Raw genomic sequence first — 16,005 nt, forward strand, 5'->3', positions numbered from 1 at the left:
AATATTACATTGTAATGAGACCACAGGTATATTTTTGCAATTGAATTCATGCTTTTTATTGTGATGAATTTGTCATTTGTTCTAATATATTGTATCATTAGAGAGCATTTACGTTTGAATAACAACTTGTTCATGTTTATATAATACATTAACATTTAGCCAAAAATTCTATGGTTTTTTTTTTTCTGAGTGTATTTCCACCTACTTTTGTAATTTTTCAGCTGGGCTAGCTGTCACATGGGACAGCCTGGGGGGTGTTTCATAAAGCTGTTCGTAAAGTTACGAACAACTTACGAGCAACTGGTGATCAGTTCTTGTGCTGAATTATGGAAATTCTGATAAGTATAGCACATCAGAACTGATCACCATTCGCTCGTAAGTTGTTCGTAACTTTACGAACAGCTTTATGAAACAGGGCCCTGGTTTGTTTGCAAATAAAGTAAGAAAACATCATAAAGGAAAATGTACCATAGTAAGTAATGGGAACCATGAAAGTCACTCAGATGAAAAATAATTTCTGAAAAGATCAGATCAACATAAACTGTGACCAGGAGGTTAGGAGGGCTGATTTCACTTCGTCTGTTGAGAATGAGAAGGGCGTTAAGTGGTCTTGAACACTATGGGTTTTGTGGCAACTTAAAGCCCTTATCATTCTCAACAGAAGTCTTCTTTCTGGTTGCTATTGGCACAGTCTCTACTACCTTCTTCTTTGCCTTCTGGGACCGGGAACTCCTCAGATTTACCTGTTCTTCATCACTAGACGAAAGGTGTGCCTGTGATGGGGATATTTGCATGGGGGCCTCGCCTTCCTTCTTGCTCTTTTTGCGTTTCATTGGCATGACGCTCGCGGAAAGTGTCGACACTTTCGTGTCTGGATCACAAAATTTCTGCATCGGTTCCGGACACTTGCACAGATCCGCATCGGCTCCGCGCTGTCCTAAAACATTCCTGATGTCTTCCGCTTTCATTCGCGAAGTCTTGAATTTATTGAAACTGATTTATGATATCATTTTTAAATTACCTCCAACAAAATTGTACACTATTCAGTTATTGCTCATATCAATGTCAGTGTTATCTGATATGTAGTTTTTGAACTATTCACGATAAAAGTGGGAAATGTTTTTTGTAACACCTATGTGAGAATCATAGGTATGTATGTATGTACGCATTATGTATTGGGTGTTTGTGTATGTGATGATAATGACTAATAAAATTGAGGGTTTTTTTAATTTCTGCCCGCCGTAATATTCACTCATAATCGTCGAGAATCGTAACACACATTCGGTAAAAGGAAGATTCACAGTGCTTATAAATATGAGGTAAAGTCAGAATTTAAAAGCTGCAAAATGGCCCAATTGTTGACGTCCCGAATGGAGTTTCCTCATTATGAGTGAATTCCCCATTGTTTCTTTGGTGTTCATTTACTTTAACAACATTTTTATGGAGTGAAACGTGCATGCGTTAGTAGTTTAGGTGTACGTATAGCGTCATGAAAATATGATTCATATTTCGATTGTTCTAGAACAAAAGAAATATGAAAAGACGAAAGAATTATGAATTATGAAATATGGATTATGATATGATTTATGATAAAAAGATGGATTATGATATGATTTATGATAAAATATGGATTATGATATGATTTATGATAAAAGATGGGTTATGATATGAATTATGATAAATCGATGAATTATGATAATAGATATGAATTATGGATATTTGCATAACAATAGAAATATGAAAGAACAATAGAATGTATGAAATATGAAAAATGAAAGATGAATATTCATGAGATATGAACGATGAATTATGGTTGTGAAATATGAATATTTATGGATCGATATGAAATATGAAGAATGAATTATGAAAAATATGCTATTGTTTTAAGAATCCGCGTCATTGTTACATCATATTCTTTTGTTCTCACATCGAGAGATATTTTCAAAGGCAATGGTCGAAATGGTCATAATGACGATTGCAATCGTATTCATGACATTTGTTTGTTTGATGACGTCACTCCGACAAGTTCGGACCTGTCCTCCGACCGACGCTCGCCTGATCGAAAACAAAAGAACTTTAAAAACAAAGAAATACATAAAACGGGGGCGTGTCCTATGACCGACGCTTGCGCAATGCTTGCGCAATCGAAGACTAAAGTGAGAGCGTGTCCACTGACCGACGCTCGCACACTCAAAGACAAAAGACCAGAAAAACAAAGAAATACATAAGACTGGACCTCAAGTTCACGATAAGTTCGGACTTGTCCTCTGACCGACGCTCGCATACTCAAAGACAAAAGACTAGAAAAACAAAGAAATACATAAGACTGGACCTCAAGTTCACGATAAGTTCGGACTTGTCCTCTGACCGACGCTTGTACGCGAGCGAAGACAAAATAATTTTAAATAAAGAAATACATAAAACTGGACCTGGAGCCAGTGACGGATTCGGACTCGTCCTGCATAAAACAATAGATGCCTTATACATATTCAAAGAGATGGTGGCGTCCGTTGGAAAGCAAAAGAATAAAAACTCGAAGAACATGCGAGAGGGGCACATTTCAATTTGAAACCTTCCGAGAGCATCACATGTTACAGAATGTCTCAGCCGAATATCGCCAACACCTGGTGTCCCGAAATGCAGAAGACGGTGGAGAAGGTGGACTTGCTGATGTTGACGGAGTATCTAACTCTCATCGAAGTCTTAAAACGGGTGCAAAACGTGCTAGATTCTCTAATAGACGGTACTCCCGAAGATCCACAGCGCAAAGTATTCCAGGCGGTTCATCATTTGGACCCAATGACTGTAGAGAGAGTGTACCCTTACGTTGGCAGGGTGCTCTGGATGAGACCAGATCTCGTCGAGTGCGGTTTTTTCCTGGAGTACATCAAGTTTATCCTGAGGGGAGAGACTCAACAGCAGCTGGAACAAAGAAGAGTCAACATAGACGTAGACACCGAGACAATCTTACGCGCATGTCGGACAATTGCAAGCGAGGAACAATTTTCCCGTGTGCGACCAATCAAGCTTCGAGGCAATGAGAGGTTCGACGATTGTATAGAGGCCCTGCTCAAAAATTGTATAGAGAACCCAAATCATCCCAACAAGTACAAACGTTCGCTGATAGCTCTATGCTATTTTGTCAAAGTCTATCAACATGCCTGCATACCGGACGAGCGGAAAGAGGAATTTCGCGCGCAATTCGTGGAAGGACTCAAACGCTACAAAGTGCGCTGGTCGGAACACGCTCCGAAAATGACTGTTGGACTAATGTCTCCATACGTTTTACATTTTTGTCTGTATATGTTGTATAATGTATGGAATGTAGATGTTAATAGAATGTGAATTGATTCAAGCAACGAAACTCGCTGCACTGTGTGTATGCGTGTACAATAAATGATGCGTTTTATTTTCAAATGATTTTTTACTCGTTACCTTGTCTATCATTGATGCCTTTTATGTCATTGCAACGTGAAGGGAATGCCATTTCTGATGTTTGCTTCTACAGTGTGTGGTTGCTGAGACGAATAGTGTCTAATTCATTTGAGAGAGCGTTAGAGGAAATCTATTACGATCCTCAACACCCAGCTAGTTTCGGCGGTGTCAGTAAGTTGTGGAATGCGGTGAGAGAGGTGGAAACTGAAAAAGCGAGCTTGCAGGGTGTCAGAGACTGGTTAACGAAACAAGATGCGTATACAATGCAAGCACCGGCGAGAAAGACATTTAAGAGAAATGTTGTGAAAGTGAGGGGAATCGACGAAATCTGGGAGGCTGATCTTGTAGATGTTCAAAATTTGAAAAGGTTTAATAATGGCTATCGCTCCTTACTGACGTGTATAGATGTACTGTCGAAATATGCTTCGGTAGTTCCTTTAAAAAACAAAAAATCAAAAGACATTGTCGGGGCATTCGAAAGTATCTTAAAAGAGGGCCGAGTGCCTGTAATGCTACATACAGACAAAGGTTCGGAATTCACAAACAGACATTTTCAGAAATATCTAAAGAAAGAAGGCATCCACTTCTACACAACAGAAAATGAAACCAAAGCCAGCGTCGCTGAACGATTCAAGAGAACGCCGCGAACAAAAATGTGGCGCTTCCTCACATTCAAAAACACTTACAGGTATCTCGGTATAATAACAGATTTGGTCAAAGGCTATAACAACACCATTCATTCCAGTATCGGCATGAAACCAAAAGACGTGAATATTGAGAATCAAAAGCGTGCCTTAAAAAGTCTCTACGGTAGGGCAATGCGAGGGAAGAAGCGTAAAGCTCCACGATTCAAGTATGAAATCGGAGATCAAGTTCGTATTAGTAAAAGCAAACTAAAGTTTGAAAAGGGTTACGAAGCAAATTTTTCGAGGGAGGTCTTTACAATCAGCTCCCGCGTCAATAGGAGGGTACCTGTCTACAGAATAAAGGATTACAACGGGGAACGAGTGAAGGGTACGTTCTATGAAAGGGAATTGATAAGAGTTTCGAAAGACAAGGAGACTACTTACAACGTGGACAAGGTTTTACGCACGCGCATGCGCAATGGGCAGAAAGAATACCTGGTTCGCTGGTCAGGGTATGGCAAAGAATTTGATAGTTGGGTTCGACACTTAACTCCGCGTTAAAAACACGATTCACGTTACTCTCGTTATCATTCTTCGCTTTGAACAAAGGAGAAGAGGCTGATCGAACATGGCTTCTCAATTTTACGTGACGCTGCCCAGTAATAGTTCCATGTCGTACTATCCAAATAACAAAACATGTCAGTTTACAACGCGGCTTCACGCACCTCTCTCACTCAATGAAGATTACGAGGTGGGGTTGGTAGAAGTTCAATTTCAGTGCACGTGGTATAATGTACGACATGATAACAACACCCTCACTATTTACGATAATGAAGTAGCGGACGACGCTGTTCCACTGATGAAAAAAATTGAGATTCCTGCGGGATATTATAATTCTGGAGAGGAACTCATTGACTCGATCAACGTACAGTTCCGGAGAAAATTACGTAAAAGCATCACATTTTATTACAAGAGGACCCAACGAAAATTTTCATCCGATTAGAAGGAAATACGGCGCTCCTCATTCCCTGTGGTTTGGCTATGATGCTAGGGTTTGAAGGGGAATGCCATCTCACGGAATCAACACTAGTCCCATGCCAATGGATGTACACATGAAATTTCATACATTTTATGTCTATTCTGATATCGTTCAGTTTCAACACGTAGGTGACGCTGCTGTACCTTTACTGAGGACGATAGTAGTAATTCCGGACAAGGATCGCGATAATATCGTCAATACCTATATCACTCCGCATTACGTCCCTCTTAAGCTTTGCAATTTTGAAACGATAGAGATTATATGAACAACCGAATCGGGTGAAGTGATACCATTAATTTGAACGCGGGAAAGTGATCGTGAAGTTACACTTTAGAGAGCGCTCTACGAACTGGCTGGACCCTAAATTTACACAGCGATACGTCTAACTATGGTGGTATTTCGCGCACCGGCAAGGATTTTTCACGACCAATATGGCTCGGGATTACCCGTCTTCCGCGGGGCATCCATGCAGAGAGGACACGGGCTGGGTAGTCTGGTGAAGGGGCTCTTCAAAGTCGCAACTCCTCTCTTAAAATGAGGGGTTGTTGCTTTGGGAAAAGAAGCTATGCATACAGGCATGAACATTGTTCACGACACCATCAACGGACAATCTTTTAAAAGCGCAACTAGAAAAAATGTGGCTCGGGCGGGAAAACACCTGGCCTCAAAGACTGTTCGAGCAGTAAAGAGAAAAATTGGGAATCAGACTGGAGGAGCGCGATTAGTAGTTGTAGGAAGAGTTAAAAGAAGGAGGCGAGGAAGGAAGCGTATCATTCGGTCTCGAAATTCTCCAGCGAAAAGAGCTCGCTTGCGCGACATCTTCGATTAATTCGGACTATTCGTTTACCAGTCTCATACACTCCTTGCTGTCTTTGCTGAACATGGCGCTTCTACACGACAAGAGCGATGTCTGCTGCAAGTCCGAATTGGATTTGTTCACGGTACCACACACGCAAATGAGCATCGTCAAAGGACCATGGGTAGAATATCACCCCGTTAGCAGCATGACCGATGAAGGGCCCATTGAATTCAACGTGTCCGGCACGTCGGAAGAATACTTGGACCTCTCTCAGACCATGCTTCAAGTGACAGTCAAAGTTACGAACAATGATAACACGGCTTTACCAGCTGATGCCCCAGTTGGTCCCGTAAACCTGTTTCTCCCATCTCTCTTTGCCCAAGTTGATATCATGCTCAATGAAAAACTAGTGTCTCAGCCTTCGAATACATACCCTTACAGAGCGTAATTCGAATCTCTGCTGCACTATGGAGGAGAGACCAAAGAGTCTCAACTCACTCAACAACTTATATTACAAGGACAAAGCGGGGGAAATGGATGCCGTTAACCCGCTGGCAAGCTCTGCAGAAGCTAATCCTGGTCTGGCGAAAAGACATGGATTCATCGTCGAGAGTAAATTACTTTCTCTACTTGGTCCGATTTACGCCGACATTTTTTTTCAAGAAAGACTTTTACTCCCGGGGGTTGATATGAAAATCAAGTTAAATCGTAGCAAAGACGCATTTTGTCTTCTGTCTTCGACGGAGAATGCCCGATATAAAATTAAAATAGAGTCTGCTGCCCTCTACGTTCGCAGAGTAAATACCAATCCTACCATCATGTTAAACCGCGCCAAGGCCTTGGAGAAGACAACCGCGAAATACCCCGTCAACAAAGTAGACGTGAAGTCCTTTTCCATTCCTGCAGGAAGCATGTCGATTAATAAAGATAATCTATTTCATGGACAGGTCGTAGGATTCGTTGACACAGACGCCTTTAACGGTACTTTTGGCAAGAACCCATTCATCTTTAAACATTTACGCCTCAACTTCATCTCCCTCACTATTGACGGAGAAACGGTGCCGATGAGACCATTACGCCCTAGCTTTGCAGCGGGAGCTGGACAAAGTTACATTCACGCTTACAATTCACTATTCATGGGAACCAACCGACTGTTTGTAGACAAGGGAATTAACATCAATCGAGAAGAATACTGCGAAGGTTATACCCTTTTTGCATTCGACCTCACGCCCGACCTATCTGACGGATGTCACTTGAATCTCATCAAGCAAGGAAATCTGCGCTTAGAGCTACAATTCGACGTGGCCATTCCAAACACCGTCAACTGTATCGTCTACTCGGAAGGACAGGGACTGATTCAGATTGATAAAAGCAGAAACATCATCTACGATTACCAATAAAACCTCTTCCGGACAACCGGCTGCCGAAATATTCTAATCGACTATGGATACATCGCAGATTCAACGTTTCTTAGAGAACGATCCTATTGTCAAGCCCTGTTTCAAAGGAGTATATGCGTCAAATAAGTCTGACTTTGACTTTGTAAAGTTTTTGGACAATAACGCCTCGGCATGGTCCTCTAATTCCGAACGGCTACAAGGAACTGTATCCACAGTTTGCGGGCAATATTGTATCTATTAAGTGACGAAACGAGTAGGGGGTCAAACAACTCGAAGTGTATTAAATGTGTTTGGCAAGGATTATGCGAGAAATGATAAGAGAGTGAATGATTGGTTTAATCGACGTTCTGATGTTTCCCATCGTGTTCATGATACATCTTTTACTCTATTACAGATCGCACGTAGCTTCGATAGTTTGTAAGAAGATATTGTAATAGCGCGTATAACGTGGTGTAAACTTCTTTATTGATGTGGATTGCTAGATATCTAACAGTATTTAACTTAGTAGTGCTTTGTATATATCGTATGTGCAAGCCTGTACTATTACCTTCTTTTCTCTCACTCTCTCTCTCTCTCTCACTCTCTCTCTCTCTCTTTGATATATATATATATATATATATATATATATATATGTAACTCCAAATCATGAATATTATGTTCTTTCATGACTGGGAAAGCTAGTTTGAAAATAAGAGAATTAAGTTTGTACCTTTATGTTGAAACGTTGAGTGATTGCGACAGTTTGTTACCAATGGAATATATTATCATTTACAATTCATAGATCATATATTATAGGCTACCGTACCTAGCGTAACAACCGCTTGAATACTTTGTAAAATTAGCTAACCTATATTATATATGTATATATATATATATTAGATTAAACTTGGACTGGGTTTCGTCCTTCATAGTAATATACACGCTTTGTTATTTTCGTTACGCGTATATGTCTCATTTTCTCTTTCGCTCTTCGTTTTCTTTCTCGCTTCTCTTTTCCTCAGTCACGCAGTATATCACATATCACACATGACAAAACAAAAATAAGATGTAACGAGTGCGTTTCGTATAGTAAGAATATTGTACGTGGTACCTGTTTTATTTTCTCCAATAAAACAACAGACTATAACTATTTAAATAAATTACTCCTTGTTGTCCTTGTTTTTCTTTGCTTCCTTCTACGTTTTGTGATTGTGAGAGAAAAAAAATCATTACATCGTGCAACGAACAAACTATATACATTTCCACTGGATACGCAAAGAACTATTCCTCATATAAAAAATACGATTACATTATTCAATTATGTTTCGATGTTCAAGCATGGCTTAAATCATACATGGTGATGAAAGAATAATTAACAACTTATGAACCATTGAGGTGATGTAGTCATCAGGGTTCATCATCCATCCACCAATCTTTCGTTTACTGACTTCATTATTACGTAATGGATTACATGGATTGTTATGCAATAGCCATTAAATCCCTGCACAGCTGCGTGCAGTACCAGCCCTCTGAAGCACATTCTCAATCACCCCCTGTTCCATTTCCCCAGTTCAGCGTGTAGGCATTCTCTTATTCTCTTTCTCTTTTTTTCTTTTCCTTTCTCTCTCCCCATTCTTTCCGTCTTTTTTGTCAAGTCGTGTCATGTCTTTTGTATTTCTCCTGTCTTGTTCCGTTCTGTCGTAAATTATAACTGTGATAAGTATTTGTAAATAAGTAATTCATAAGTTTGTTCATTTTTTGAGTGGTTCACAACATACAAGCTCGCTTTTTAGTGGACCTCTCAGTTCTTTTTTTTCCTCAACTGAAGCATAACTTTGAACTTTTGTTTATTTGTATCATTTATCTTTTACAAAGTCGAATGTTTATGCTTATGATGTAATTCCAAATATATTATGCGTTATGTTTTGTTGAAAAAAAGAAGAATGAAAAATAAATGAATTGAATTGAATTAAATTGAATTGAATTGAATCAATCTGCAGAATCTGCGTGAGACATTTTACAGTGCATTTCCGTTTCGCCAAAGTTATACATTCTAGGTAAACAGACATAAAAAAAGAAATTTGCATGCGTTACATGCACAGGTTCAAAACAGTGAAATGACGAAATTACGAAATGGCGAATCAGCGAAACGTCGAAGTGGTGAATATAAGTACAATATGACCGTCTTTATGGAATTAACTATGAATAATAACAAAAAAAAAAACAACAACTACTTTCACCACTGAATGTAATAATGCATGAACCAGGCTGGATTTGACTATTTACATCGTTTCATGAGGTAATACATATTATGTACAACTACGCCAGGAGATAAAATGAATGACACATCATTCGGTAAACAACACAGATAAAATCAAACGTCACACGAACTTATATTTACAATATTTACATAGCAACTCGTCGAAATGTTCAGACGATGAAATGTTGAAGTGGAGAAACGTTAAGATAGTAGTGTCAATCGCTATATCATGCGGACAAATTCAATAGAACAGCTAGCATTGAACATTTCGAATACATTCAAACAGAATATTATGTATGTATACAGTCCTTCACATCTGAACATAGACCGTACAATCTTATATTCACATTGCGGGTCACCTGATGAAATAATCGGTTGGGGATATGTAACGATGTTAACGTTAATACAATCAAAAAATCATCATTCGTAAACTATGATAATACATATTAAGTAGGTAAATGCTTGTGTACACACTTTCATATCACCCCATATGCAACATCGATGGCGTACTTCAACATCCACCTAGATCAACACGCAGATCATAATGGTAAGGGCTACTATATCAAATTGTACATAAGTGTTTGAAATAGAAGAGTAGTAAATTAACATATGTCACAAATGTACACACTAGTAGTTATGTACATATAATAATTATGATGTACTGTATGCATGGCTGTTTTAATGTGTATGTACACAGGCTGACCAGATTAATGGAGAACATTCTATGTGGTATAGATATAGTACATACAGGCTGACCAGATCAGTGGAGAATTTTCTAGGTGGTATACAATGTAGCTATACAGTACATGCATGTAACAGGAAATACATTATAGCTCACTCAATCTAGAATGATTTCACCCATTCCAGAATGTTCTGGGAAGTGCTTACATGTTTGGCTGAGTGAGGCACTGTCCCTGTAGCCCAATGTGATTGGTAGTTAGTCTTGGTAATGATGTTTTGTATATAGTTAGGCAGTGAGTCATCCAGGTTTCCTGGAACTAGGACTTGCTAGTATGTTCAGGTATGTGGCCCCAGGTTGGAGAGAGTTACAGAATGTGCTAGAAAGGGGGTGAATGGATAGTATATAAGCCAAAGAAATTCTGCAGTAGGCAGAGTACCCAACACCTCTGCTCTGAGAGTTACGTCACTTCTGGCTCTGGAGCGACTTGTTATAGTCAGTCCTGTGTTACCTGCTGACCTGTTATGTTTGTGGAGATAAGGCCTGGGAGACATTTTGCCTGCAGATAATTAATTTGCCTACATTGGAGATAGACTCCATTTTTGTGTCAATGGACATTGCTACTTGTACGGAAAAGCTGTGACGGGCTGGATTCCTAGCTGAACGTTATTGAGCAAATCATCAGTCACCGCATCGACTGGACGTGGTCGTCATAACGTTGGATTCTGCACGTCTCGCTGTGAACATTATACCGTGGAGCTATAACGTGGACATACATGTGTATACGCTGGAATAATACCGAGGATTATCGCAACCTGCGCCTCTGGATTTACGTCGGAGGTGTCATTCATCGGTGCATCGCGGATCATTCATTTGTGCATCGAACATCGTATTTGGACACTACCAGGGAGCTGTATAATAGCGACTTTGTGATTTAAGATTTGGATGCATGTAAGTGATTCCACTACTGTTTTGTAATTGTTTCTATTGATCATTGTTGTACTGATGTGACGCCGATTACCAGTCTGTACCCACAATATCACTGTTGATAAACCGCCTGAACATCAGTTGATTGTTTCTTTTGTGCGATCATTCTCAGAGTGATTTTGGTCGTAACAAAATTGGGGGCTTGTGTCCGAGAAGTGAATTTAAAGCCAAAACTTAGAATTTGGAACGTTCCGGAATCCAGAATATTGGTACAGACAAAATACCGGTTGAGTTGATTGTTCAATTGTATATTGTATGTAATACAGTGTGACAATGTCAATCAGTACAATGGATGTTCAGGCATTTGTTCAGAGGACAGATTTGTCCCTCAAAGATTTGCAAAGGTTACGCAAATGTGATTTGACTGCTGTTGCACAGCATGTAAATGTAGATGTTCCACAAGGTGCAAGAAAGGCAGAGATTCTTGACTTAGTGGCTGGTCACATGGAGCTCAAAGAGGAAATTCACACTCCAGATCGAGCTCAAATTTCAGATCAAACACGGCTTGAGCTTGCTAAATTGCAACTGAAGGAGAAAGAAATGGAAATGGAGCAAAGGGCTAGAGAAATGGAATTGAGAGAAAAGGAACTAGAAATTAAGAAATTCGAAGTGGAGCAACAAGTGAAATTGCGTGAGATGGAAATGGCTCATGCACAGACGGTTGGAAATCGTGAAAGGGCTCCCTCTGAATTTGATTTGGCCAAGAACATTCGATTGGTGCCAAAGTTTGAAGAAAACAGAGTTGATGCATATTTTGTGTCATTTGAGAAGGTGGCTAACAGTTTGAACTGGCCACAGGAATTTTGGCCCTTGCTCCTTCAAAGTGTGTTTGTCGGCAAAGCAGCCGATGTGTACTCATCTCTCTCTGAAGAGCAATCACGTGACTATGCTACAGTCAAGAAAGCAGTGTTGAATGCTTATGAGTTGGTGCCAGAGGCGTACAGACACAAGTTCAGAAATTCGTACCGCAGACCAGGCCAGACACATGTTGAGTTTGCTCGTGAAAAAGAAATGATGTTTGATAGGTGGTACAGATCCCTGAAAGTGGATCAGGACTTTGATAACCTGCGTGAAGTTGTTCTCTTGGAAGAATTCAAAAAGAGTGTTGCTTTCAGTGTGAGGTCGCATTTGGATGATCACAAAGTGACAACTTTCCATAAAGCAGCCTTGATGGCTGATGAGTATGAGATGACCCACAGAAATGACAGCAGACCACCTTTCAGGAATTTCTCTGGAAATAAGAGAGACAAAAATCAGTCGGGCAATCCAAAGAATGCTGGTTCTGAAAAAGGCACGAGTTCTGAAACTTCATCGGCACCAAAGCCTCAATCTGACAAAGGGTCCAGTACAAGTGCAAATGTCATCAAATGTTTTCATTGTAACAAGACAGGGCATGTAAAGTCACAATGTTGGAAGTTGCAAAACAAAACAAAGAAGGACTTCGGATTTGTTATGTCAAAAAGTGTCCTACCCGAAAACAGTGTCCCGTTCAGTGAAACACAGGCCATTGAAAGTCAGTCTCCCAAATTCAAAGATAGGCTGAAGCAGGTGGATGAGAGCTATCGTAGCTTTTTGTTTGATGGTGAGGTGACCCCATGTACTTCTGGTGAGGAAGGTAAGCCAGTAGTCATCCTGCGGGATACGGGGGCCTCTCAGTCGTTGATGGTGGATGGTGGTATGACTTTTCCACCAGATAGTGCAGTGAATGCAAAAGTCTTGATTCAGACTGTTGATGGCAGTTATAATTATGTCAGTGCCACTGTATAGAGTGGATTTGAAGTGTGACCTAGTTTCTGGTCCTGTTACTGTTGGAGTTGTTCCTGAGTTGCCTATGGCAGGCATTGATTTTTTGTTGGGGAATGACTTGGCTGGGGACAAGGTGGTTGCGTCTCCAGTTGTTTCCGAGAAACCAGTGGTGGTTGCTGAAACTGAGCAGTTGCAGGAGGAGTTTCCTGGGATTTTCCCAGATTGTGTTGTGACTAGGTCTCAGGCTCGTAGAGCTGTTCAAGATGATGCGGATTCTGTTGATGTGGAGGAGAATTCTGGTGTTTGGTTGGCAGAAACCTTTTTCAAGGACTTAAATGATGGGGTTGCTGTATTAGGCTCCGAGGCTAACAGTGATGGGCTGTTTAGCAAGTCTTCCTTGGTTGAAGCACAGCAGGCAGACTCTGAGTTGAAAGGCTTGTCTCAGACGGCGTGTTCTGAGGTTGAGGCTGAAAAGGTCCCTGAGTGCTATTATGTCAAAGATGGCATTTTGATGAGGAAGTGGAGACCTCCCCATAGGCCAGCTGATGAGGATTGGACGGTGGTCCGTCAAGTTGTTGTCCCTCCTAGTTACCGCGGTGAGATCTTGAGGATTGCTCACGAGTTACCTGTTGGCGGCCATTTAGGCGTCAGAAAGACCAAGGATCGGATCATGAGGCATTTCTATTGGCCAGGGTTGAATGTGGATGTGGCTGAGTTTTGCAAGACTTGTCACACATGTCAGGTGGCTGGTAAACCACAGCATTCAGTGAAGCCGGCGCCATTGATTCCGATACCTGCGTTTGAAGAATCATTCAGTCGGGTTCTAGTTGACTGTGTTGGACCTTTGCCTAGGACTAGGTCGGGTCACAAGTACCTCTTGACAATCATGGTTATGTCTACACGGTCTCCAGAGGCTATCCCATTGCGAAATATCACTGCTAAGACTGTGGTAGATGCTCTAGTGCAGTTTTTCACTAGGTATGGGTTGCCCAAGGAAGTGCAGTCTGATCAAGGGTCAAATTTCATGTCAGGCATATTTCAAGAGGTGATGTATCGTTTGGGTGTGAAGCAGCTTAAGTCATCAGCTTATCATCCCCAGTCCCAAGGTGCGTTGGAGCGCTACCACCAGACCCTAAAGACAATGATTAGGGCATTCTGTGAGGAGTATCCCGAGAATTCAGATAAAGGCATCCCTTTCCTGCTGTTTGCAACGAGGGACTCCCCAAATGAATCGACGGGTTTCAGCCCATTTGAGTTGGTGTACGGTCATGAAGTTAGGGGCCCACTGAAGCTCATCAAAGAGAAATTCATGACTGAGGATGATGAGGTCCACCTACTTGACTATGTGTCAAAGTTTCGTGAAAGGCTTTCAAAGGCTTGTGAGGTAGCTCGGGAACACATGAAAGTGTCACAAGACTCTAAAGAGAAAGGCAGACAAAAATGCCAAAGCACGAATCTTCAAACCAGGTGACAAAGTTCTTGTACTGCTGCCCATACAAGGTGAACCACTGAAAGCCAAGTTCAGTGGCCCATACTGTGTGAAAAAGAAATTCAATGATGTGAATTACGTAGTCAGTACACCAGACAGAGGCGAAGAACAGAAAATGTGTCATGTCAACATAATGAAAGAGAGCTATGACAGAAAGTCAGTTGGTGTGACATAGGTAGTGGATAGCACAGTAGAATTTAAGGGTGAAAAGTTTTCACCGCATATCATTTACAGTGTATGTGTTACATAGCATATTCATTAATGTGTGCAAAACAGTGTGATATGATTGTATAAGCTCCGAGAATCCAAGCAATATCATTGTAAATGGTATCCATGAAAAGAGAACATGGAATTAATGCAGCTATTCAAAAGGCATGTAATAGTATGTGATTATTGTTGCTTGACTTGGATTTTACCTCACATTCATTATAAATGATAGTTAGAAATTGTGAAGGTAAAAGAAACCCTTGCTACGGCAAAGCTTTCTTTTTCCCATGGGCGATGGTGTCACAAATGTACACACTAGTAGTTATGTACATATATGTATGATGTACTGTATGCATGGCTGTTTTAATGTGTATGTACACAGGTTGACCAGATTAATGGAGAACATTCTATGTGGTATAGATATTGTACATACAGGCTGACCAGATCAGTGGAGAATTTTCTAGGTGGTATACAATGTAGCTATACAGTACATGCATGTAACAGGAAATACATTATAGCTCACTCAATCTAGAATGATTTCACCCATTCCAGAATGTTCTGGGAAGTGCTTACATGTTTGGCTGAGTCATCCAGTGAGTCATCCAGGTTTCCTGGAACTAGGACTTGCTAGTATGTTCAGGTATGTGGCCCCAGGTTGGAGAGAGTTACAGAATGTGCTAGAAAGGGGGTGAATGGATAGTATATAAGCCAAAGAAATTCTGCAGTAGGCAGAGTACCCAACACCTCTGCTCTGAGAGTTACGTCACTTCTGGCTCTGAAGCGACTTGTTATAGTCAGTCCTGTGTTACCTGCTGACCTGTTATGTTTGTGGAGATAAGGCCTGGGAGACATTTTGCCTGCAGATAATTAATTTGCCTACATTGGAGATAGACTCCATTTTTGTGTCAATGGACATTGCTACTTGTACGGAAAAGCTGTGACGGGCTGGATTCCTAGCTGAACGTTATTGAGCAAATCATCAGTCACCGCATCGACTGGACGTGGTCGTCATAACGTTGGATTCTGCACGTCTCGCTGTGAACATTATACCGTGGAGCTATAACGTGGACATACATGTGTATACGCTGGAATAATACCGAGGATTATCGCAACCTGCGCCTCTGGATTTACGTCGGAGGTGTGATTCATCGGTGCATCGCGGATCATTCATTTGTGCATCGAACATCGTATTTGGACACTACCAGGGAGCTGTATAATAGCGACTTTGTGATTTAAGATTTGGATGCATGTAAGTGATTCCACTACTGTTTTGTAATTGTTATAAATGATAATTAGAAATTGTGAAGGTAAAAGAAACCCTTGCTACGGCAAAACTTTCTTTTTCCCATGGGGGATGGT

The 16,005-nt window shown here is 40.8% G+C and overlaps 1 protein-coding gene across 1 annotated transcript; it reads left to right on the plus strand.

Moving 5' to 3' along the window:
* Positions 1 to 6,366: 6,366 nt before the first annotated feature.
* Positions 6,367 to 7,299, plus strand: LOC139735630 (uncharacterized protein F54H12.2-like). Its single transcript, XM_071646380.1, has one exon. The coding sequence runs from the start codon at positions 6,367 to 6,369 to the stop codon at positions 7,297 to 7,299; it is 933 nt and encodes a 310-aa protein (XP_071502481.1).
* Positions 7,300 to 16,005: the final 8,706 nt, after the last annotated feature.

The sequence above is a fragment of the Diadema antillarum genome, unplaced genomic scaffold (genome assembly GCF_040938485.1).
Source record: "Diadema antillarum isolate AM-2024a unplaced genomic scaffold, OU_Dant_1.0 seq00000589_RagTag, whole genome shotgun sequence".
NCBI classification, from domain to species: Eukaryota; Metazoa; Echinodermata; class Echinoidea; order Diadematoida; family Diadematidae; genus Diadema; species Diadema antillarum.